General features: G+C 51.7%; 2 protein-coding genes across 6 annotated transcripts; one reads left to right on the forward strand and one right to left on the reverse strand.

The window, feature by feature from the left end:
* Positions 1 to 39: 39 nt before the first annotated feature.
* On the forward strand, positions 40 to 18,461 carry Fhod1 (formin homology 2 domain containing 1). 2 transcript variants are annotated; one of them, XM_050144015.1, is made up of 22 exons: positions 43 to 346; positions 8,685 to 8,791; positions 9,173 to 9,237; positions 9,585 to 9,652; positions 9,725 to 9,830; positions 9,918 to 10,012; positions 10,271 to 10,382; positions 10,472 to 10,566; positions 10,655 to 10,798; positions 10,889 to 11,046; positions 11,125 to 11,301; positions 12,821 to 12,942; positions 14,269 to 14,918; positions 15,349 to 15,504; positions 15,683 to 15,865; positions 15,951 to 16,070; positions 16,148 to 16,309; positions 17,058 to 17,248; positions 17,355 to 17,547; positions 17,624 to 17,786; positions 17,863 to 18,063; positions 18,147 to 18,461. In XM_050144015.1, exons 1-22 carry the CDS (start codon positions 146 to 148, stop codon positions 18,227 to 18,229), a joined length of 3,552 nt encoding a protein of 1,183 aa, XP_049999972.1. In that variant the 5' UTR covers positions 43 to 145; the 3' UTR covers positions 18,230 to 18,461. The 2 variants fall into 2 exon arrangements, 1 of the variants encoding a protein (XP_049999972.1); XR_007592048.1 differs by lacking the exon at positions 18,147 to 18,461 and having other exon boundaries at positions 40 to 346; positions 17,628 to 17,786; positions 17,863 to 18,009.
* Positions 18,462 to 18,571: 110 nt separating this feature from the next.
* Positions 18,572 to 21,941, reverse strand: Tmem208 (transmembrane protein 208). 4 transcript variants are annotated; one of them, XM_050144019.1, is made up of 6 exons: positions 21,807 to 21,941; positions 21,200 to 21,295; positions 20,106 to 20,165; positions 19,212 to 19,348; positions 18,967 to 19,051; positions 18,572 to 18,848 (listed from the first exon to the last, which is right to left on the reverse strand). In XM_050144019.1, the coding sequence occupies exons 1-6, from the start codon at positions 21,810 to 21,812 to the stop codon at positions 18,711 to 18,713; spliced, it is 522 nt and encodes a 173-aa protein (XP_049999976.1). In that variant the 5' UTR covers positions 21,813 to 21,941; the 3' UTR covers positions 18,572 to 18,710. The 4 variants fall into 4 exon arrangements, with proteins under 4 accessions (XP_049999976.1, XP_049999978.1, XP_049999980.1 ...); XM_050144021.1 differs by lacking the exon at positions 18,967 to 19,051 and having other exon boundaries at positions 21,807 to 21,878; XM_050144023.1 differs by lacking the exon at positions 18,967 to 19,051 and having other exon boundaries at positions 18,700 to 18,848; positions 19,186 to 19,348; positions 21,807 to 21,878.
* Positions 21,942 to 21,948: the final 7 nt, after the last annotated feature.

Here is a 21,948-nt window from a genome sequence, read left to right on the forward strand (position 1 = left end):
ACCCCCTTCCTCAGCCCCGCCTCCCTCTTGCTCCGCCCCCAGTATGTGAGCGTCCGGGGCCCGGCCCAGACACCGAAGTTAGTCGGGTTGAAGTTGCAGGCGTGCAGGGACACAGAGGCGTCCGGTGGGAGCCGGTGGCAGAGCCATGGCGGGCGAGGAAGAGCGCGGGGATGGGGACCCAGTATCAGTGGTAACCGTGAGAGTGCAGTACCTGGAAGACACCGACCCTTTCGCATGTGCCAACTTCCCGGAACCACGCCGGGCCCCCACCTGCAGCCTGGACGGGGCTCTGCCCCTGAGCGCGCAGATCCCCGCGCTGCACCGCCTCCTGGGAGCGCCTCTCAAGGTGAGGGGGCTGCGGAGAAATTTGCGCTCGGAAGTTGAGATGGGCGGTGGGCAGTGCTTCTAGGATAAAGACTGTAGCGGACGCTCGCCTCCGGAAAAGTCTCGGGCTGGGGTCCCGGCATACGCTCCTCTGCCTACAGGGGGAGACTCTCAAACTGAGACGTTGTAGAAGGAAAATGAGAGTTTGTGATTTGTTCCACCTAGGCGTCCCTTGAAAGTAAGGCCTTCCTGAAGAGGTGGTTGGGGTCCCCTCGCTGCCTGTTTGCCAGGCTTGCTGCAGGGGCAGAGGATCACTATTCGTTCGGACTGTAGCGGATCGGGGAAGTGGAGTTGGGGAGGGACCCATTTCCACCTGCTTCAGGTAGATTAGGGGCGGGGCCACAAAGAGGGGCGGGCTTAGGGAGGACCTGGAGAGGAGGACAGGGTTTAGGACCTAGAGGCTGGGGTGGGTCCTGGGAATACAGTCTCTCGCTGGCTAGTGGAGATTGGGAGTGCCCGCCAGGATGAGAGGAGTCCCTTGGAAGCAGCCGAACCCTAGCTTTGCGGAGCTCGCAGGGGTGGAAAAGCCCTTGAGTCACCGCCCCCACGGTCCCTTAGGCCCGTCGCTGGTTGCCTGCGCCTGGAAGGGAGGGGGCGGGCCAGTCTAATTTTAAACTGCTGGCCTGCCCTAGTTTGCCGGCCTTCCTAGGCCGACTTTGCACAGTTAGAGAGGCTCATTTCCAGATGGCCAGCGGGACCACTCCTCCCCTTCAGGTCGCCTCTTCTAACCCCCCCCCCCCCGCAGGCATCCCTTTCCGGCTTGCTTTTTCCGGGCTAGGACTCCCGGAGGCACACAGGCTACCACCCCCCAGGGTTCCCGACCTGTGGGTTAGCTGGGAGCAGTGAGGAAGCAGGGAGGGAGTCAGTGGGGTGCCTCAACTGGGCGCGGAGTTGCGCAAACATGGCCCCTAGGCCCGGGGTCTCCCCTGGAATGTGCCCTGAGCTCCAGGCCCCCAGACTGCATTCCTTGCGTTGCAGCCGCCAGTCCCGCCTCCAAGTGCGGGCAGGAGGGGTCGGGGAAACTTGGCCTGGGGAGTGGCGGGTGCCCAGACAGAGCCCCAGCTTTAAGACCACAGCTGGAAGGATATTGCCCACCTCCCGAGTTTTGGTGCAGTCAGCTCCTCCCGCTCTGTTCTGGAAAAAGCATGTCCAGTCTGAAGTCACCTGGCATTCAGTTGGACTGCAGAGAAAAGGGCGCTGAATTGAAACTGTTCGGACAGACTAGGGAGACGGAGATGTAGAACTGAGACCGCTTAGCCTCTAAACTGATGAAAGCCCTTGTCCAGAAATAAGGCGGAGGCTAAGGCTGTAGCATTTGCTCTGTATGTGCAAGACCCTGGGTTTGATCCTCAGTACCACAAGTCCATGTATGTATACACAAGACTAGAACAAAGGCAATAATCGCTCATTCCCTCTAGGACATCCCTCTTCGCAGTTGGGAACAGGCCTGGGTTATTAAAAATGAGGTTCAGAGATTCCCCTTCATTTAGGAAACTTTTGCATTGTTTCAGCTGGTACAATAAGGTCCCTGAGTTCAGAGAGATTTTGTGTGTGTGTGTGTGTGTGTGTGTGTGTGTGTAGATATGAATAGCTATAAGACTGTCCTCCCAGCCAGGTGCTGGGCCTTGTTCTCTGCTCCTTAGCTGAGGACACTACTGAGCTCCATGAAAGATGAGTTTCCTACTCCAGCCTGTACTTCTTGGTGTGGCCTCCTTCAGCATCTACTGCTGCCCAGAGAACTGCCCCTACCCCCGCTTTGGGAAAGGCGTAAAGTTACCACACTGTGTAGAGCCAGAACTCCTTGGAGTTGACGGCTTTGCCAGGAATGGTCAGATGCACTGTGATGTGCTGGTCCCAAATATAAACTGTGACCACAGACTCAAAATAGAAGGCTGGAGGAAGAGGGACTGAGAATAGGGCCGGGGCAGGGACATCAGAGAACTGAGGGAGGAGGAGAGCAGGGCTCCTTGCAGGAAATTTCAACAGCTGCTTCCTCTCCAGATCCTATAAGTGGGTGCCCCGGAAGCACAGGCATGAGTTAAGTATACCTTGCTTACCTTCTAGAAGGAGGAGATGGGCTGGAAGCCCAGACGTCCCTGCTGTAGGTTATAGGGCAAATGTAGGATGACAAGTTCGCTATCCACTGCTTTATTCTGTGTGGAGTTGTCTGGAAGAAGGTAGATTACGGTAAACAGCCCTCTGCCCTCCTATTCTGGGTACTGGCCTGTCACCTCACAGACCCCACAGCCTCCCAGGGGCTCCTACGCCATACCCTGTTGGACTCCAGTTCCTCCCGGGACTCCCTTTTCGAGCCACTCAGAGCTTGCCAGTCTGAGAAACTTTACTCATTTCCTCCACCTCTATGAGGAAGCTCCTGGCCACAGCCTCTGACTCATCTTCTGTCGTCGTGGCTGGGGGCAGGGGAGGCTGGCAATATGTAGGCTAGGCCTAGTGTCCCTAGGGGAACTCCCTGAGTCTTTCTCCCAGTTAAGCTTGGGCTCCTTCACGACTTGCCCTGCCCCGGGGGAGGGGAGAGCATTGACCTTTTGATGTCTTAAACCCTAATTCCAATCTATATGTCCTATCTTTCCTTCTGGGAAGAGCCTTAGACCTTTTTCCTGAGAGCCAAGGCCCTGCTGTGTCTGGTGTCTGACTGACATCCTTGGACTCTGGGCAGAGAGACCTGGAATGCTTCTTGGACCTTGCATTGAAGGCTAGGGTGTCCCCTCTTACTGTCCGCGAGGATTGCCCTCAGGTGTTTGGTCATTAGCATCAGTTTCCTGGCTGGCTGTGACTAAAAGGGAGCAAAGGTGGACCGGGGTGCCAGAGTGTGTCCTGACTCCACTCCAGCCTCAGTTTAACCCTCCTAACTCTGTGGCAAGAGAGCTCAAGTGTGACCTGACCTGCAGGGACAGATGCCAACTGAAGGGGTCCCCATAGGTTTTCTTTTGGGCTTTCTGCAGACTAGGCAAGTACTACCCAACTGAGCTACATCCCCTATTCCCCCACCTAGAAATTTTTTTTCCCCCCAGGCAGAGTTGTTTCACAGACTGTCTGCAAATTCGCATTCTTCCTGCCTCAGGTTCATGAATGCTAGTGTTATAGGCATATGCCACCATGCACAACCCCTTTAGGATTAAGAGGGAGGTGGGGGGGGGGCTTAGCTGTTGATAAACTGATCTCTCTGGTCCTCTGCAGTGGGAGTCTCCGGAAAACTAGAAAACTGGGGTAGGAGCATGAGTTGCGGTTTTCCAAGCCTGCTTAGGTCTGAATGTTCCATCCCATCCGCTGGTCCTTCTGAGCTACAGCCTGGTGAGAGACCCTACAGCCTAGATCTTAGACCTGGTAGAGTTTTCCTAGTGTCTGTGTGCACTTGCTTATTTGTGCTCTTTCACTAGAATTGGGAGGACCAGTTTGGGGTATTTGCAGAGTCCAAGAAGTTTTGAAGCAATATTGTAGGTCTCCCGCCCTCCATCCACTTCTCTGACAAGGTTCTATGGAACATTCCCAAGACCCATCCACCTAAGATATGGGTCAGTTAACCCTGGTTCTGTTCAGGGCTGTGTTTGCCTATGGCAGGCAGTTCACGATACTTCTTTTTGTTTTTTGGGGGGGTTTTTTTGGACTTTTTTTTTCCTTCTTTTTTTTTTTTAATTTAACTAACTTTATTTTGTGTGCATTGGTGTGAAGCTGTCAGATCCCCTGACAACTGGATCTTCAGACAGTTGTGAGCTGCCATGTGGGTGCTGGGAATTGAACTCAGGACCTTTGGAAGAGCAGTCAGTGCTCTTAACCACTGAGCCATCTCTCCAGCCCCTTTTCCTTCATTTTTTTTTTTTAAATATTTATTTATTTATTATGTATACAATGTTCTGTCTGTGTGTATGCCTGCAGGCCAGAAGAGGGCACCAGACCTCATTACAGATGGTTGTGAGCCACCATGTGGTTGCTGGGGATTGAACTCAGGACCTCTGGAAGAGCAGACAATGCTCTTAACCGCTGAGCCATCTCTCCAGCCCCTTTTCCTTCATTTTTGTTTTTGAGACAGGATCTCACTGTAGAGGCCTAAGTGGAGCTCACAGAGATCCACCTGCCCCACTCTCTCAGCCCCCAGTGCTGGGATTAAAGGCTCTATTATGTTGTTCTTTTGAGATTGGGTCTCATTTTATATCACTGACTGGCCTAGAACTAAATGTGGATATCATACATCAGGTTGGCTTGAACTTGCGGAGAGACTCCTGCCTCTGCCTCCTGGGTGCTACAATGATAGGTGTGCACCACTATGCCTGACTGTATTTCTGAGCTTTGGTTTACTTGCTTGTTAAAATGGAAAATCAGATGAAGCAGACAACCTAAAATGAGGCATGGTGGCTTGCACCTACAATTCCAGTATTTGGATAGCTAAGTCGGGAAGGTTGCCATGAGTTTGAAGCGAGTCTGGACTATATAAGAGACCCTATCCAGAAGGGAAGAGAGGAGAAAAGGGAGTAGGCGAGGTAGGAGGAGAAAAAGAAAAGAAAACTAGGCCTCATAAGCCTGCAGTAGAGGTGGAGGCAGGAAGATCAGGAGTCAGCGTCAGCTGTGTTGCAAGTTCTAGGCCAACCTGGGCTACAGGATACCTTATCTTTTTGTCTTTTTTTTTTTTTTTTTTTTAAAGGCAAACTGCTTATCTAATACTGAAGAGGTGCATAACAAAGGCAGGTTTCTTTGCCTAAGGTACATCCTTAGGAAGTCACAATGTAGCTTGAACCTCAGATAACAGAAAGTTTGCTATTCAGAGCAAAGGGTCCTGCGTTCAGTGGTCCAGTTATTTCCTAAAACGAGACCCTCAGCATGAATTCTACCCTGTCCTCCGTCTTCACAGTTCCCTGCCCTATCTATTCTTTCTTACACGATTACATTGTTATCAACACAGTAGGGGGCCAGTGATTTGGCTCAGGGTAAGGGTGCCACGCCTGCACTAATGTGGTGAATGAGGCCTGGTCCTGCGCCCTCCATGCGCATCTTGGCATACACACAGCCATATACCCACAGAAGTAAGTAAATAAATAATTGTTTAAATAGGAAGTAGACACCACGGTCTGCTCAGCTTTATCTACATATGAAACCATATTATATTGAGTGGAGGATTTGGTCAAATACATTATATACATGTTTAAAATTCTCAAAAATGTTATATTAAAAACCACCCCCCAAACAAACAAAACCTCTGTCAGTTCAGAGAGGTAGCCTATATCTGCACTCCTAGAGAACAGAAAGGCAGGAGAATCAGGAATCATCCTCAGCTATAGTGAGTTTTAGGCCAGCCTGGACTACATGAAATCTTGTCTCAAGAGAAACATAATTAATTAAAGAATATATAGCATAATAATAATATATAGCAAATAATAAAGTAAGGATATGGCCCAGTGATTTCATACTTAACGAACGTGAAAAGGGCTGTGGGTTTGGTTTCCAGCTCTATAAAAATTTATTCATTAAAAACAAACAGAGGAAGCAGGTGTAGTAGTGCATACCTCTAATCTCAACACTGAGGCAGGAGGATCTCTATGAGTTCAAGGCCAGCTTAGTCTACAAAGTGAGTTCCAGGATAGCCAGTGCCTGTCTCAAAAAAACAAAACAAAACAAACAAACAAACAAAAAGAAACCCACAAAAACAAATTAAACACCAGTAACAAAAACAGAGGCCTAAGAAATTGCCCTGTGGTTAAGAGCCTTCACCACTCTTGCAGAGGACCAGGGTACACATGAGTTTGGGCTGCCAGAAAAGCCTGAGCTGAGAGACTAAGGAGATAACATGGCTGGAGGCCAGAAGTGAGGAAGACAGAAGCTGGGGTGGAGGATGGAGGCCCATACATTGTGCTGACCTAAAGCATTGTCATCGGAGATTAGGGTTTGGCTTGCTCAAACCTGGCCCAGTCCCAGGGTGTGAGAAAAGAGTCCCAGAGGTTTGCCCTCAGAATGGTGATCCCAGGAAGGGGCCATGGGGTGTGAAGGATACGCACCATCTTGCCGGCAGGAAGTCTATCCTTCTTGCCTTTGACCTGATCCTGGCCCCCAACCTCCCTCTTCCGCTCAGGACAGACAACTGAGGGCAGAAGAAAACTGGCCTGGAGGCACCGGCCCCTACAGCGATCTCTAGACCCTTCCCTATAATGGGCTTTTCCCTTTAACTGGCAGGATTGCATGGGTGAAGTAGTTGGGGAAAAGCTTAACCTGGTTGAGCTGAGGAGGCAGGAGTGGTGACCAGGAGCCTTCAGGACTGTGCTCCTTGTCCCAAATCGCATCCTGGAGGGAGAAGACCATTCTCTGCTTACTTAGGGTAGAGCAGGGTGCGTGTAGGAAGGAAGGGCCTAATATCTCTGGATGTGCCACTCTGGCCCATATTCAGCTGTTCCTGTCCACATACCTGGGTGTGCAAGAGATTGTCAGGTATTTATAGCAGTGTGGTACATCCTCTTTTAAAGCTCACAGAAGTTCTGAATCCACATTTATTATGATTTTGTTTTTTCTGAGTGAAGGCTGACTTGTCGATGTTTTCTGCTGTGTCCTGCAGATCTAAAACTAGTCCCTGGTTCATAGATGTGCCAGTGAATGAGCTATTTATTATTCTATGTGTGATCTGGAGGCCATCCTTGGGGGAGGTATGTTAAAGGTCCCCCAGATCCTCCAGTCCAAGCAATACTGTGGCCATGTTGCTTGGCTGGAATGGGATGGGTTTGGGGGAAGCTGCCTTCAGTTGAGCTCTGGCCCTGACGAGATACCCTAGCCCTGGGAACTTGCAGTCCCCTCTCAGACCTGTTCCCAGTAGACTCAGGAGATGACTCTGCTCCCTGGAGGAGAGTCCAGGCCCGCCCAAGGCGCCCGAGGGAGGGCAGGCAGCCAGGCAGGAAGTTGGACAGAGAACAGGCTGGAGTGTTTGTCCTGTGTCCCATGTCCCAGGCAAGGGGTGGGGTGGGGATGGGGGATCACCCAAAGGCTCCACAGGTTAAACTGCCAGGAAGGAGCCAGGTCAGGCCCTGAGGCAAGAGCAGGGGGTGCTAACCAGAGGCAGAAGCTGGGGGACAGAAGCTCAACTAACTTCCTTTCCCCCCAGGGACCAAGATCAGCTGAAAGCCCTTGGGTGGGGTTCAGAGCAGGGCAGAGCTGACCAAACCCCAGGAAAAATGTTGACGGTCACTTGCCCATGAGATAGCCCCCAGAAGACTCCCTTACTCCCCAGAGCTAGGGGCCTTTTGATTAGCTCTGCATCAGCACTGTGCTAATGGGGGGAGTGTGAGAGAGGTACACAGGGTGCCCCTAGAGTTCTGGGACCCAGGCTTCTCTAGAAACACTTTTTTTTCTTTCAATTTTATTTTATGCACATTAGTGTTTTGCCATGGGTTTCTGGTCCCCTGGAACTGGAGTTACAGACGGTAGCAAGTTGCCATGTGGTTGCTGGGAACTGAACTCAGGTCCTCTGAAGAGCAGCCAGTGCTCTTAACTGCTGACCGCTGAGCTGTCTGTCTGTCTGTCTGTCTGTCTCTCTCTCTCTCTCTCAAGATTTTTAATTTAACTTTTATTTTGAATGGGTACGAGTGTTTTGCCTTCATGTATGTCTGTGTACCACCAGTGTGCCTCGTGCCTGCGGATTCCAGAAGAAGGTATCAGATCCCCCGGAATTAGAGCTAACAGACAGTTGTAAGCTGCCATGGAGGTGCTGGCAACTGAACCCAGGTCCTCTGCTGGAGCAGCAAGTGCTCTTAATCACAGAACCATCTTTTTAGCACCAATAATAATTGTCTAAAGGACCAAGTGGTGAGCCAGGATGAGGAAGGAAACATGAGAAAGGAACATATGACGGAGCTGGCATCTTCCTGTTTGGGGTCTGAAGTCCATCTAGAAGGGCAGCAACTGTAGCTCACTTGGGGAAAGGACAGAAAGCCTCGAGACATGGAGGGACTAGGGAGTCTGTGGATTAGTGTCTGTGCTGTATTCTCCTGGCAGGAACTCCCAGCTGGGTTTGCACCTCTCTGAACACATCACACTTTCTCTCTGAACTTGAGTGCTTTTGTGGCTGAAGCTTATCACCCTAAGAGGTTGTGAACTTCCTTGAAGGTAGCAACTTCCTGCTATCTTCCTTCATGCCCCTTCCTCATTTGTGTTTGTTAGGGTAAAATAAAAAGCAAAAACCAAACAACCCAAAAAATGCAGGGTTTAGCATGTGGGAAGTCCTGGGCTGGATTCCTAAAAGCACCAAAACAAACAACAACAATCTGACTGCAGCGCTGGCCCTAATAGCTATATTCTTTTGTCTCCAGCTGGAGGACTGTGCGTTGCAAGTGTCCCCGTCTGGATACTACCTGGACCCGGAACTGTCCCTAGAAGAACAGCGGGAGATGCTGGAGGGTTTCTATGAAGAGATCAGGTCAGAGCTGAAAGGGGGAGGGAGGCTAAGGAGCCCCTCCTGCTCCTTTTCAGGGCCTTGGATCAGTCTGGCCCAAACCCCCCAGCCTTGTCCCCACCAGGGTCCAGCTCAGATTTCAGCAGCTGAAACAGTCTGTAGCCTGGGCTGTAGGTAAATGCAGGGAACGATGCTAGGGGGATCCCCACTATTACCTGGAAATTGGGGCACTCTCAGACACAGGTACTGTGTTTATTTATACTCTTCTGTTTGGCTCACACTTGGACCCAGGAATAGCAGTTGGGAGGAAGGAGTGGGCCAGGGTTCACGTGTGGATGTCTTTGCTTTGAAAGTGGAATCCTGAGGAATCAGCTGGAAACCACTGACATGGCTGTTTGATTTCAGCAAAGGGCGGAAGCCCACATTGATCCTGCGGACCCAGCTCTCTGTGAGGGTCAATGCTATCTTGGGTAAGTGTGTGACATCTTTGGTGTCCAGCAATCCCCCAATGTCTTGCTCCCTACTTTTCCTCCATAGCCTAGTTGGTCTAGCTTCTTTCAGGCCTGTGCTGGACTATGGATTCAGTGGATTGGAGGTTTGATATGTCCTCCTCTCTCCCTTTCCTGACCTTGGCTTCTGGGGTCGAGACTGACCGATGCCACAGCTGGGCTGAAGCAATGGTGCCCAGCATCAGAAAGTGGAAGGGAGGTTTGGGAATGCTAGGCTTTTCTGTGGCAGGAGGCTGTGGTTGTGTGTTAGTGGAAGGATGCACTGTCTGTGTTCCCTTGAGTTGCTCATAGCCACTCACCCCTTGCAGAAAAGTTGTACGGCTCCAGTGGCCCTGAGCTCCGCCGATCTCTCTTCTCATTGAAGCAGATATTCCAGGTAAGATCCAGAGGTGGGCTGAGGGTTGGTGTCCAGCCCAGGCCCCCTTAAACTTCCCTGTGGCGCCTCCAGGAAGACAAGGACCTGGTGCCTGAATTCGTACACTCAGAGGGGCTGAACTGCCTGATCCGTGTGGGCGCTGCTGCTGACCACAACTACCAGAGCTACATCCTTCGAGGTCAGCGCCACACTTTCCCCTTGACCTTTGATCCCATGCCCCTCTCAGCTCCCACCTCCACTCACCTCTTCCCATTTCTGTCTCTAGCCCTGGGCCAGCTGATGCTTTTTGTGGATGGGATGCTGGGGGTGGTGGCCCATAGTGAGACCGTGCAGTGGCTATACACACTGTGTGCCAGCCTGGTAAGTGGCTCTGTACAAACACGTACTCTTTCCCTGTTGTTTCTTCTGAGCCTCAGTTCCCTCTTCTATCAAGTGGGAAGGGTTGGGGTAAACCCGAGGGCCCTTGAAAACTAAATGGCACTCTCAAGTCCAGGCCCAGAACCAGGATCTTTCTACCAAGACTCTTCTCTTTGGGTCTAGCCCCAGGAGTCCTTCCCCTCCTCCAGGAACTAACAGTCTGGTCCAAGCCCCACTCATATGGATTGCCTTCTCTCCCAGTCCCGCTTGGTGGTAAAGACGGCCCTGAAGCTGCTGCTGGTGTTTGTGGAGTATTCTGAGAGCAACGCACCGCTGTTCATCCAGGCAGTCAACTCTGTAGCCAGCACCTCCGGTCAGAGCCCGTCTTCCCCTTCACCGCCACTGAGCCCTCTCCCCCACAGCTCCCATCATCCCATGACTGCCTCCTTTCCCATGTGGCAGGTACTCTTCCCTGGGCCAACTTGGTGTCCATCCTCGAAGAGAAGAACGGGGCTGACCCCGAGCTGTTGGTGTACTCTGTCACTCTCATTAACAAGGTATGAATCCGGGAGCAGGTCCCAGCCGTGGACCCTTGGCCCGTGATCCCGCACATCAGCCTGAGCCTTGTTCTGTGGTTCCTTCCAGACGCTGGCAGCACTCCCGGACCAGGACTCCTTCTATGATGTGACGGACGCTCTGGAGCAGCAGGGCATGGAAGCGCTGGTGCAGCGCCTCCTGGGCACCGCTGGTACTGATGTCGACCTGCGGACACAGCTAATGCTCTATGAGGTGGGTCCGGGGGCAGAGGCACAGTTCCCCGGGACCTGTCCCTTTTATCGGTCCTCAGCTGCTTGCTCACCTCTTGGCCACCTCCGTCAGAGTGCCCTTCGGTTAGAGGATGGAGATATGGAAGAGGCTGCAGCGGCAGCAGCCGCAGGCGGCCGACGGGAGCGGAGAAAGCCATCCTCGGAGGAGGGCAAAAGGAGCCGAAGATCACTAGAAGGTGGAGGCGGTCCTGTGCGTGCCCCAGAACCAGGGTGAGTCCGTGCCTGGGTATATGTGAAGGGGTGAATCTGCCAGGCACGATCCTGTCTGTTAACAGGCCCGGCCTCTAGCTCCACAGGCCCTGCTTCACCAGTAGGCGCCACCTCCTCCACTGGCCCCGCCTCGCCCGCAAGTCCAGTCTACAGCCCCCCTGGCCCAGCCTCAGGCCTCCGTACCTCAGTGAACCTCTTCCCTACCATTTCTGTGGGACCCTCAGTGGACAGTTCCTGTGAGAGAAGCATCTACAAGTGAGTAGGGAAATCGAGCCCCACCCCCAAGTCCTGTCTCCACCTGTCCCTCCACTTTGCGCCCCTCCATGGGCTCTCGGCCTCCTCTGCCCAAACGCGTGCTTTCTCTTTCTTTTCAGACTTCACCAAACTGCTCCTGTTTGGTAAGTGGCTGCTGGAGGGTGGGGACTGACTCTGACTGGACCTCCTCCTCCTGTGTCTTCTCTTCATTTAGCTCCTGTGTTTCACCTCTCCTGCCTTGGCCTCTTGTCATGTCCCCTCCTCACTTTCTGTCCTCCCATTTCTGTCACTCTTTCTGCTTTGTCTGCGTCATCACTGCACCCTGTCTGGCTTCCTGTCCCTTTCTACCACTTCCAGTCTCCCCCGTGTCCTGCCACCCCCAGCCCTCTTCCTACCGCTGTGACACTACTGTCCAGCTCCGTATGAGTGCGGCACGTGGGCCTTGGACTGGAGCTGGCACCATAGTTACCATGTCTTCCTCTCGTCCCCCTACCCAGCGCCCCTGAGAGCCCACCTGTCCCCCAGTCCCTTACTGGGCAGGCCAGGCTAGAGTAAGTACAGAGGCCAGTCTGCCAGACCTGCCATGTGCTCAGGGCTTCAGCATCGCTTGCCCAGCAGGAGTTCATACAACCCCACTAGGATTCTCAGAAACCCCTTCTCCCAGACTGGTGCCTCCTTAGTAACCCAAAGATTTAAGCACTGGGAGGAGCTCACTGGACTGTAGTGTTTCCTATGCTTCAGTAGTGATACCCGAGTAGCTCAGACCAGGAATAGCTTGTGAGTGAGTTTGGAGAGATATTTAAAGTGAGGTGTGGATGGTGGAGGAACCTAAGGCTGAAGGAAGGGCAGGCAGGGACTGAGCTAACAGAGACTGGAGGGGTGAGAGGGGACACTGGAGACAGGTTTGGCACACAGCTTGTGATCCCAGCACTTGGTAGTGGAGGTAAGGAGGATCAGGAATGCAAGGTCATCTTCACCTACATAGTGAATGAGTTTTGGGCTAGTTTGGCCTACATGAGACTCTGTCTCAAAAAAGGGAGAATAAGAAGGGAGGAAGGAAGAAAAGGAACAGGGAGGAAAGGAAGAGAAGAGAGCAGCAGATTGCATTCATTATTTTAACACAAACTGAGTGTACCATTTAATAGGCCCTTTTTTCAACTGTAGCTCTCAAAAGCAGACAGACATGCAAGAGGAAGTCTGTTGTACCTACTGGGACAACTTTCTCCTTCCCTTACCCTAAGGGCATTGTCTAGAATCAGCAAGGCTGCACGTTAGACATCAAGTAGAACTTCTGTACTTTGACCAAGAATGCTGAATTGTTTGTAACTCCCCAGATGTGGAGGACTGAATGGGGCCGGGCCTTTGTGGGGTGGGCAGAGGTATGCCTCGTGCATGGACTGTTTCCTGTGCCTGTGTGTGCTTGCAACTGAGGGCAGTGCCCAGCAGCTCAGCAAGGCATGTGCACCACCCTGGGCTGGACTTGGGTCAGGCCCTATCACTGACAAGTACCTCTCCTCAGAGCCCGGTTCCTGGAGAACGTGGCAGCCGCAGAAACAGAGAAGCAGGCTGCTCTGGCCCAGGGCCGGGCAGAGACACTGGCTGGGGCCACTGTCGATGAGACTGACGGGTCATCGGCATCAGGTGGGTAGATGCTCAGGCAGAATCCAATCATACTGTTTTCTTTTTAAGATAAACAAACAAACCCTAGGGGCTGGAGAGGTGGCTCAATCAGCAGTTAAGAGAGCTTGTTGCTCTTGCAGAGGACGGTCTTTCATTGATTCCCTGCATTCATATGGTAATTCACAGCCTTCTAAATATAACTCTATTTCAGGGAATCCTATGCTGCCTTCTTAATGACTTTTTAAAGATTTACTTATCTTATGTGCATTGGTGTTTTGCCTGCCTGTCTGTGTGAGGGTGTTGGATCCTCTGGAACTGGAGTTGCAGACAGTGGTGAGCTGCCATGTGGGTACTGGGAATTGAACGCTGGTCCTCTGGAAGAACAATCATTGCTCTTAACTGCTGAGCCATCTCTCCAACCCCTTAATAATTTTTAAAATTAAACTATAATTATATCATTTCCTCCTTCCCTTTCCTCCCTTCAACCTCTCCCCTTATACCTTCATTTTGTTTTTTTCAAATTCATGGCCTCTTTTTTTTTTTATTGCTGTTATTAGTACCTCCACAGGTACCAGACATGCACTTGTTGCACATACATATGTACAGGCAAAACACTCATACACATAAATGCTTTTGTTATTGTTTTTGAAGTCAGGGTTTCTCTATGTGTAGCCCTGGCTATTCTGGAGCTTGCTCTGGTAGGCCAGGCTGGCACTCACAGAGATCCACCTGCCTCTGCCTCCCAATTGCTGGGATTAAAGGCATGAACCACCACCACTGCAAAAATGTTTTTTAAAAGATACATATGTCCCGGGTAGTGGTGGTGCACACCTCTAATCCCAGCACTTGGGAGGCAGAGGCAAGTGAATCTCTGTGAGTTCGAGACCAGCCTGGTCTACAAGAGCAAGTTCCAGGATAAGCTCCAAAGCTACAGAGAAACCCTGTCTTGAAAAACAAAAACAAATAAACAAAAGATATACACATACATATACACACACATAGATAGAGATAACCAAAATCCCTTTTATTTGTGTGTGTGTGTGTGAGCAAGTGAGAGTGTATGTATCCCTTTTATTTGTGTGTGTGTGTGTGTGTGTGTGTGTGTGTGTGAGCAAGTGAGAGTGTATGTATACCATAAGTTTCTGGGTCTCCATGGAGGCCAGAAGAGGACATCAGAGCCCTGAAACTGGAGTTAAGAGTGTTTGGTTGTAAGCCACCCAGCTTTACATGCTAGGAACTGAACTTAGGGTCTTATCCATCTCTCCAGAGTTCCTCACACCCCCACCGCCATGTTGCTTTCTTGCCCCACCGAGGGCATGTAACTGACAGTTACTTACCTTTTACTAGGCACCAGGGAGCTGTGGGACTCCTCAGAGCCAGCCTCTGCACCTCGAACACCTCGGAGCCCTGTTTCCCGAGTCCTGCTCCGGACCCAGAGAAGTCTTGAGCCAGAGCCCAAGGAGCCAGTGTCACCACCAAGTCCTAAGGCTGATCCTATCCAGGAACTTCCTACCCGTGTACCCAAGCTCTGCATTGGGGATTTGGACTTCTCAGATCTGGGGGAGGATGAAGACCAGGACACGTTAAATATGGCATCTGTGGAATCTGAAAAAACATTCCCACTCCTATCACATCCACCATCCTCACTCGCCGGGGGGCTCCCACCTCCGCCCCCACCTCCCCCACCCATCTTAGGCTCCTGCCCACCACCTCCGCCCCCTCCTCCCCCACCCATCTTTGGCTCCTGCCCACCACCACCTCCACCCTTGGCTGTGCCTCTTGCCCACTCAGCCCTTGACGGCCCAATCCTTCCCACCAAAAGGAAGACAGTCAAACTTTTCTGGCGGGAACTCAAACCAGCGGCAGCCTCTGGCTACTCTAGAAGCCGCTTTGGACCTTGCCCTACCCTGTGGGCCTCTCTGGAACCTGTCTCAGTAGACACAGCTCGGCTGGAGCACCTGTTTGAGTCCCGGGCCAAGGATGTACTACCCACCAAGGTAAATCAGCTTGACAGGCAGAACTGGGAGTTCAGGGGCTGAGTTTTTGGAGCCGGTTCCTCATTTCCCACATGGGGAAATAGAGAAAGGAGATTTGTCTGAGACTCTCTCTAGGAATCAGCAGAGCTCTCATTAGAAATATCCGCTTATTCCCAGCTTAAATCTCTCTTATTTTAGTTGTAGATTCATTAGGCCATTCAGAGGGGGATTTTAGTGTGTCCTCTTTTTTTTTAAAACCCACCCCTCCCCGCTCCAAGATATGGTTTCTCTGTGTATCAGCCTTGGCTTCTTTGTACACCAGGCTCACAGATTTGCCTATCTCTGCCTCTGCTTCCCAAGTGCTGGGATTAAAGGCTTACAGTGTCCTGTGAAGGAACTACCCCAGCTAGTTTCTTCCCTTTCTTGAGCTGCCATTCTCCCAACCTTGCAGAAAGCTGGTGAGGGCCGCCGGACAATGACTACAGTGCTGGACCCCAAGCGCAGCAATGCCATCAACATTGGCCTAACCACTTTGCCCCCTGTGCATGTCATCAAGGCTGCCCTGCTCAACTTTGATGAATTTGCTGTCAGCAAGGATGGCATTGAGGTGAGACTACCCTAAGGAATTTCTGGTCCTTCTGGTGGTGGGCATAGGCATGCCATTTCTGTAGGGCATCCCTTCAAACCCGGGGCTCCCTTAGAAAGCCTAGGGAGGGGTAGGAGAAAACGTCTTTGGCCTTGGATGAATACTGAAAGCCTCTATGGGGCGGTGGCTGCATCTTCAGAAACTGCTGACCATGATGCCCACTGAGGAAGAGCGGCAGAAGATTGAAGAAGCCCAGCTGGCCAACCCTGATGTACCCCTGGGCCCAGCTGAGAATTTCTTGATGACGCTTGCTTCCATTGGAGGCCTGGCTGCACGCCTACAGCTCTGGGCTTTCAAACTGGACTATGACGGCATGGAGCGGGTACCTGGGTCGTGGAGTGGGCTAGGTGGTAGAAACAGGGGAGTAATGACCATGTAGCCTGAAGGCTCCTTGTCCCTCACACCAGGAAATTGCAGAGCCACTGTTTGATCTGAAAGTGGGCATGGAACAGCTGGTGCACAATGCCACCTTCCGCTGCATTCTGGCTACCCTTTTGGCTGTTGGCAACTTCCTCAATGGCTCCCAGGTAAGTGAAAGCACTTGGGGACTGGAGGTCCAGGCTCTGGAACCAGCTGGCACCAGACTGAGACAGGGTCCTTTCAGAGCAGTGGCTTTGAGCTGAGCTACCTGGAGAAGGTGTCAGAAGTGAAGGACACAGTGCGCCGGCAGTCACTGCTGTACCATCTCTGTTCCCTGGTGCTCCAGACCCGGCCTGACTCCTCTGACCTCTACTCAGAAATTCCTGCCCTCACCCGCTGTGCCAAGGTTGGTACCAGGCAGATTCCACTAAGACTGATGAGGGCTATGAGGCACCGCTTCTCCGGGGCGGATCCTTCTGTGTGGGCTGCTGTGCCAGGGCTTGCTGAGACTGTAGATCTGTGAGCTGTAGCCTCTGCCAGTGGACTCTGATGGCTTGACCCCACCATTCAACTCTTTGGGTCTATTTAGTTGTCACTTCCTCCAAGCCTTTTCTGTTCTTTCTTGGAGTAACTGGACTGGCCTGTCTTTTGTATTACACTGTAAACTATTTCTTTTCTCTCTTTCTTTTTTTGGTGATGCAGGGGCCTGAATTAAGGGTCTTGTGCAATGAAAGCAAACATTCTACCACTGAACTACATCCCCTGCCCACTTTTTACTTTCTGAGATGGGATCTTTTTGTTTTGTTTGTTTGTTTGAGACAGGCTTTCTCTGTGTAGCTTTGGAGCCTGTCCAGGAACTCGCTCTGTAGACCAGGCTGGCCTCGAACTCACAGAAATCCACCTGCCTCTGTCTTCTAAGTGCTGGGATTAAAGGCATGTGCCACCATGTCTGGCCTCTGAGATAGAATCTAAGTTGCCCAGGAGGACCTGAACAAACACCGTAGCCCACACTGTCCAGCCTGGACCCAGACACAGCTGAGACCTGGCCTCTTCAAAAGCTCACAGGCCAGGCATGGCATTGCTAAGTGGATTGTAGCATTCAGGCTACAATCTTATATATATATATGACAGCTGAGCACCCTCTTGTTTTTTAGGTGGATTTTGAGCAGCTGACCGAGAACCTGGGGCAGCTGGAGTGCCGGAGCCGGGCAGCCGAAGACAGCCTTCGGAGCTTAGCAAAGCATGAGCTAGCCCCAGCTCTACGTGCTCGCCTCACCCACTTCCTGGCCCAGTGTACACGCCGGGTAGCCATGCTAAGGGTGGTGCACCGCCGAGTCTGCAACAGGTAGAGCCATGAGAGAGGGGGGGGCTGGGGGTGGGTACTGTCACCACCATCCTGTTAAACACCAGGCAGGGCTCACTATCCACATCTCCCACTATGACCTCTCTAGGTTCCATGCCTTCCTGCTCTACCTGGGCTACACGGCGCAGGCAGCCCGGGAAGTTCGCATCATGCAGTTCTGTCACACCCTGAGAGAGTTTGCACTCGAGTATCGGACCTGTCGGGAACGAGTATTGCATCAGCAGCAGAAGCGGGCTACCTACCGAGAGCGCAACAAGACCCGGGGGCGCATGATCACCGAGGTAAATGCCCTTTTAGTCTTACCTGCCACCCCATGGTTCCTTTTCCTTGCTCCTAACCACTCTTCTTCCCGTTTAGACAGAAAAGTTCTCAGGAGTGGCTGGGGAGGCCCCCAGTAACCTGTCTGTCCCAGTGGCCGTCGGCAGTGGACCAGGACGGGGTGATGCTGATAGTCATGCCAGTATGAAGAGTCTGCTTACCAGCAGGCCAGAAGACACCACGCACAGCCGGCGCAGCAGAGGTAGGGTTTGTAGCAGCTGCTAGGGGAATGTGTTCTAATCTACCCTAGCCTGATTTTCTTCCCTGGTCTTCCTTAGGCATGGTCCAGAGCAGCTCCCCTGTCGCACACACAGCAGTGGGGCCCTCCACTCCATCCCCTGAGGAGACTTCGGGTTCCAGTTTACCCAGCGATACATCCGATGAGATAATGGATCTGCTGGTGCAGTCAGTTACCAAGAGCAGTCCTAGAGCCTTAGCTGCTCGGGAAAGGAAGCGCTCTCGTGGCAACCGCAAGTCCTGTGAGTATCCCCTTATAAGCCCACTGACTCCCCCCATCCCCAACACCTCCCCGCCAACCTGTGACCCTGCTCTGTCACTGCAGTGAGACGGACACTGAAGAGCGGGCTTGGAGATGACCTGGTGCAGGCACTGGGACTAAGCAAAGCTCCTGGCCTGGAGGTGTGAGCATGCTACCACCGGGAAATCTATCTGGATACAGCTATAGTACAAGAGACTGAGCACAAAAAGGGCCTGGAGTAGAAATCTGGTTCAGAAGCCTGCACCCAGGGAACCAGTATTGTGAGCAGTATTAGATGTGTGTGTGTGTGTTTATGTGTGCATGCCCGTGTGCGCACATGGTGTGTGCATGTGTGGGAGTTCCCTATTTGGAACAAAATAATAAAGTTTACCTAGCTAATCCAAGAGCCTTTTTCCTCTTCGAAGGTCACTGCCTAGCTGAGCCAAGAAAGAAGTAATATAGGACTAATTTTTCCTACTTTGTACATTATCATCCACACAGCCATCAGCCACATTCTAAACAATTTATTTAGTTATCCTATATTTCATAATTCAGACTGCTTTTGGCCCTTCACTGCTCCAGGCATGGGGCCATGCAGCCTGATAGAACCAGCCAGTGCTTAGCAGTCTGTGGGCACAATAATGATGGCTATAACCGCTTCATCTGCCGCCGCTCCTGTCGGCGCTGTCGTTTCTCATTGTGCTCTGGTGCCGGGGCTCCGCTGTCTGCTGTGAACCAGGGGCCCAGCACGTTTACCCACAAGAGGTAAAGGGCCCGGCCGGGAGCCTAGGACACAAAAGGTAACTTGAAGCCAGTTACAAAGACTAGCAAAGAATGAAAGAATTGGGGGGGGATGCTGACTAAGCTTTCTTTAGAGGCCCAGCCCTCCAGCCCACGCACGTACCAGAAGCCAGAAGGACCAGATGTAGAGGGAGAAGCAGCTGAGCACCTGAACTATGGCTGTCAGTAGGATCACATCTTTAAGGTGCCTGTGGATAGAAGGAAGGCTGCCAAGGATAGTAGACTGGCCCTAGTTCTGCCCCCTTCCATACTGTTCAAGTTCAAAGTAGTTGTGAGTCTTGGGCTGTGTGGGCCCCAGCGCCCCAGCCCTGGGGCCGCTCACCTGGGCTGGCGATGGGGGACACTCACTCTGCCATGCCCTGCTCCATGTTGAGGTCCATGCCGCCATCCATCAAGGACCCGTCCTCAGAGAAGGCTGCCCGAGCCATGGAACTCATAGAATGGTAACTGGCCCCATATACTGCCAAACTAAACCCCAGGGCCATCTGCAAAACAAGAAAAAGAGTACCAGAGGCTAGGCACTGACCCTGGGCACTCGTTTACTTTCCAGTATGGGGATATGTTGTTAAGATAAGGCTGCACCTTAATCTACTGCTATTTCAGCGAGCAATTGGGATGCCACAGTTACTGGCCTGCTTCCCTGGCCAGGCCACAGCCTGGTGGGAATTCTGTTCCTGCAGGCAGCAGCTCTGTTGCTGCCACTAAACGCAGCTTTAACTATTTTTCTATCGTTCTAATTTATTTATTTATTTATTATTTATTTATTTTGGTTTTTCGGGACAGGGTTTCTCTGTAGGTTTGGACCTGTCCTGGCACTAGCTCTTGTAGACCAGGCTGGCCTCGAACTCACAGAGATCCGCCTGCCTCTGCCTCCCCATGCTAGGATTAAAGGCATACGCCACCACTGCCTGGCCTCATTCTAATTATAAATAAGACTTGAGACTCAAAGGCTGTGGTGAAAACCTGCTAGCTCAGAAAGGTTGAGCCGCAGCTAACTAACCTCTCCCAAGAGCTTCCCTCAGCTCCGCCAAACAAAAAGCGCCACAAAACTCCAAATTTGCCCCTACTCCTCCTGGTATGTCTCTCTATCTCTCCCGGATGCCCTCTGATGCTCTAGGATGACTTTTTTGTCAACTAGTTGCTAACTCAGCCTCCTGGCCCACAGTCAATTTTATTTAATTAATGCAAAAGCAAACTCAGGGTTCACAGTGTGAGCGAATATCCCCCAACAGGGATGCTTACCCAGGCCCAAAATGAGGCAGATGAATAGAAGAAAACCAAGGTCACAAGGCAGTATATGGCCTGTAAGAAAACACAGGAGGTGGGGTTGAAAGCTGCCCTCAAATTATGGGCTTTCTTCAACGCTGACCAAGAATTGGGCCAGACTAAGGAGGAAACCAAGTGGTAAAGGGCCCTGCTTCCTGAGTCAGACAATTGTTATACCCATGATAGTCCAGGAAAAGACACCTGAGTATAGAGTGAGGACAGTCAAACCCAACTGGACTCCCTGCTTCTTTCTTTATGTTCTGTTTTCAGTTCTAGTTTATACTTCCTCTGTGCCTAGCACTTTTGTTCTTTCTTTTTTTTCTTCTTCTTTTTTGGTATTTCAAGACAGGAATTCTCTGTGTAACAGCCTTGACCATCCTGGAACTTGCTCTGTAAACTCTGTAAACCAGGCCGGCCTCAAAACTCACAAAGATCCACCTGCCTCTGCTTCCCGAGTGATGGGATGAAAGGTCAGTGTGCCACCACCTGCTGGCACTTGGCTGCTTCTTAAAAAATGTTTTAAGATACATTTTATGCATGAGTGTTTTGCCTGTGTGCATGCGAGTGCACCACGTGTCCACAATTGTGTCAGGTACCATAGAGGTCAGAAGAGGGCACTGGATCTCCTGGAGCAGATGGTTGTGAACTACCATGTAGTTGGGTAGGGTGCTAGGAATGGAACCCAGGTCCCCTGCAAGAGCACCAAGTACCCTTAACCACTCAGCCCCTGGATACTTGGCGGGTGTGTGTGTGTGCATGCAGTGCTGGTGATCAAACCTAGACAAGGGCTCGGCCACTGAGCTGCACTTTCTGTTCTCACTTCTCTTTCCTGGAGACTTGAGTCTTGCTTTGTTGGCCTCAGCCTTCCAAGTAGCTAGAAGTGCAGTTACATACTACTCCCCTCCCACCCCCACCTTTTTTTTTTTTTTTTTGAGATGAGGTGTCTATGTAGACCAAAGCAAACTTCAAGTTTCCATCCTCGACTGTCACTTACCAGCACTCCTAATCAGACAGGTCTGCGGACAGTGGAGCTATTAAAGGGCATGGAAAACACGAGGCAGGCAACTTACATTGGCTCCCAGTATGATCCTCAGATAAAACTTCAGAGTTTCTTTGTTCTCTTCAAATATCTGCTTCTTCCCTCTTGTACCCACTTTGCCTTTGGGCTGCAGAGGGATGATGAGATGCTGTCAGAGGGGTTTTCTGCCTCAATCCCTGAGATGCCTACCACTCCTCTAGTCCATCTTCCCTCTACAGTGAAGACACCATCTTTACACTACCCCCAGCTATGACTGCCTAATGCTCTCCCTCAAACAATCCACAAACTACGTTAATATCTTCTTTGGCTCTCCTGGTAAGGTTCAGGTATGGGCTGAGGACCTCTCCGGGGGAACTCCAGTGGAACTTAATGGCGTCCCTCTCCAGACTCTGGGGGAATAGCTCAAATCTGGAATTGACAACTGCACCCCCTCCCCCGCGCCCCGCCGCGTCCAACAGTAGTTCTGGTATATTCCTGCGCTGCTACTCTACCCCAACCCACTCGGCTCTAGCACAGTCCACTGGATGGCCGCCCCTCTTTGGCCCAGTGCCTTATGCCTTCATGTCCTCCCTGTTTTCACTTTCCCAACACCGGGAATGCTTTGCCGGTGTGGACCCCGCCCTACCCACCCTCCTTACCGCCATGGTGCGAAGCAAATACCCTGCCTCGGAAACAAGGGCGAGTATCTGGAACTGCAGTCAGTAGACACCACATCGGCAGCCCATGCACTTCCGGTACAGACCGACGTCGTCAGGATTCTGGACGGAAGTGGATTCCATT

Source organism: Alexandromys fortis, unplaced genomic scaffold (genome assembly GCF_014885135.2).
Source record: "Alexandromys fortis isolate MF-2015 unplaced genomic scaffold, M_Fortis_MF-2015_v1.1 scaffold_1, whole genome shotgun sequence".
NCBI lineage: Eukaryota > Metazoa > Chordata > Mammalia > Rodentia > Cricetidae > Alexandromys > Alexandromys fortis.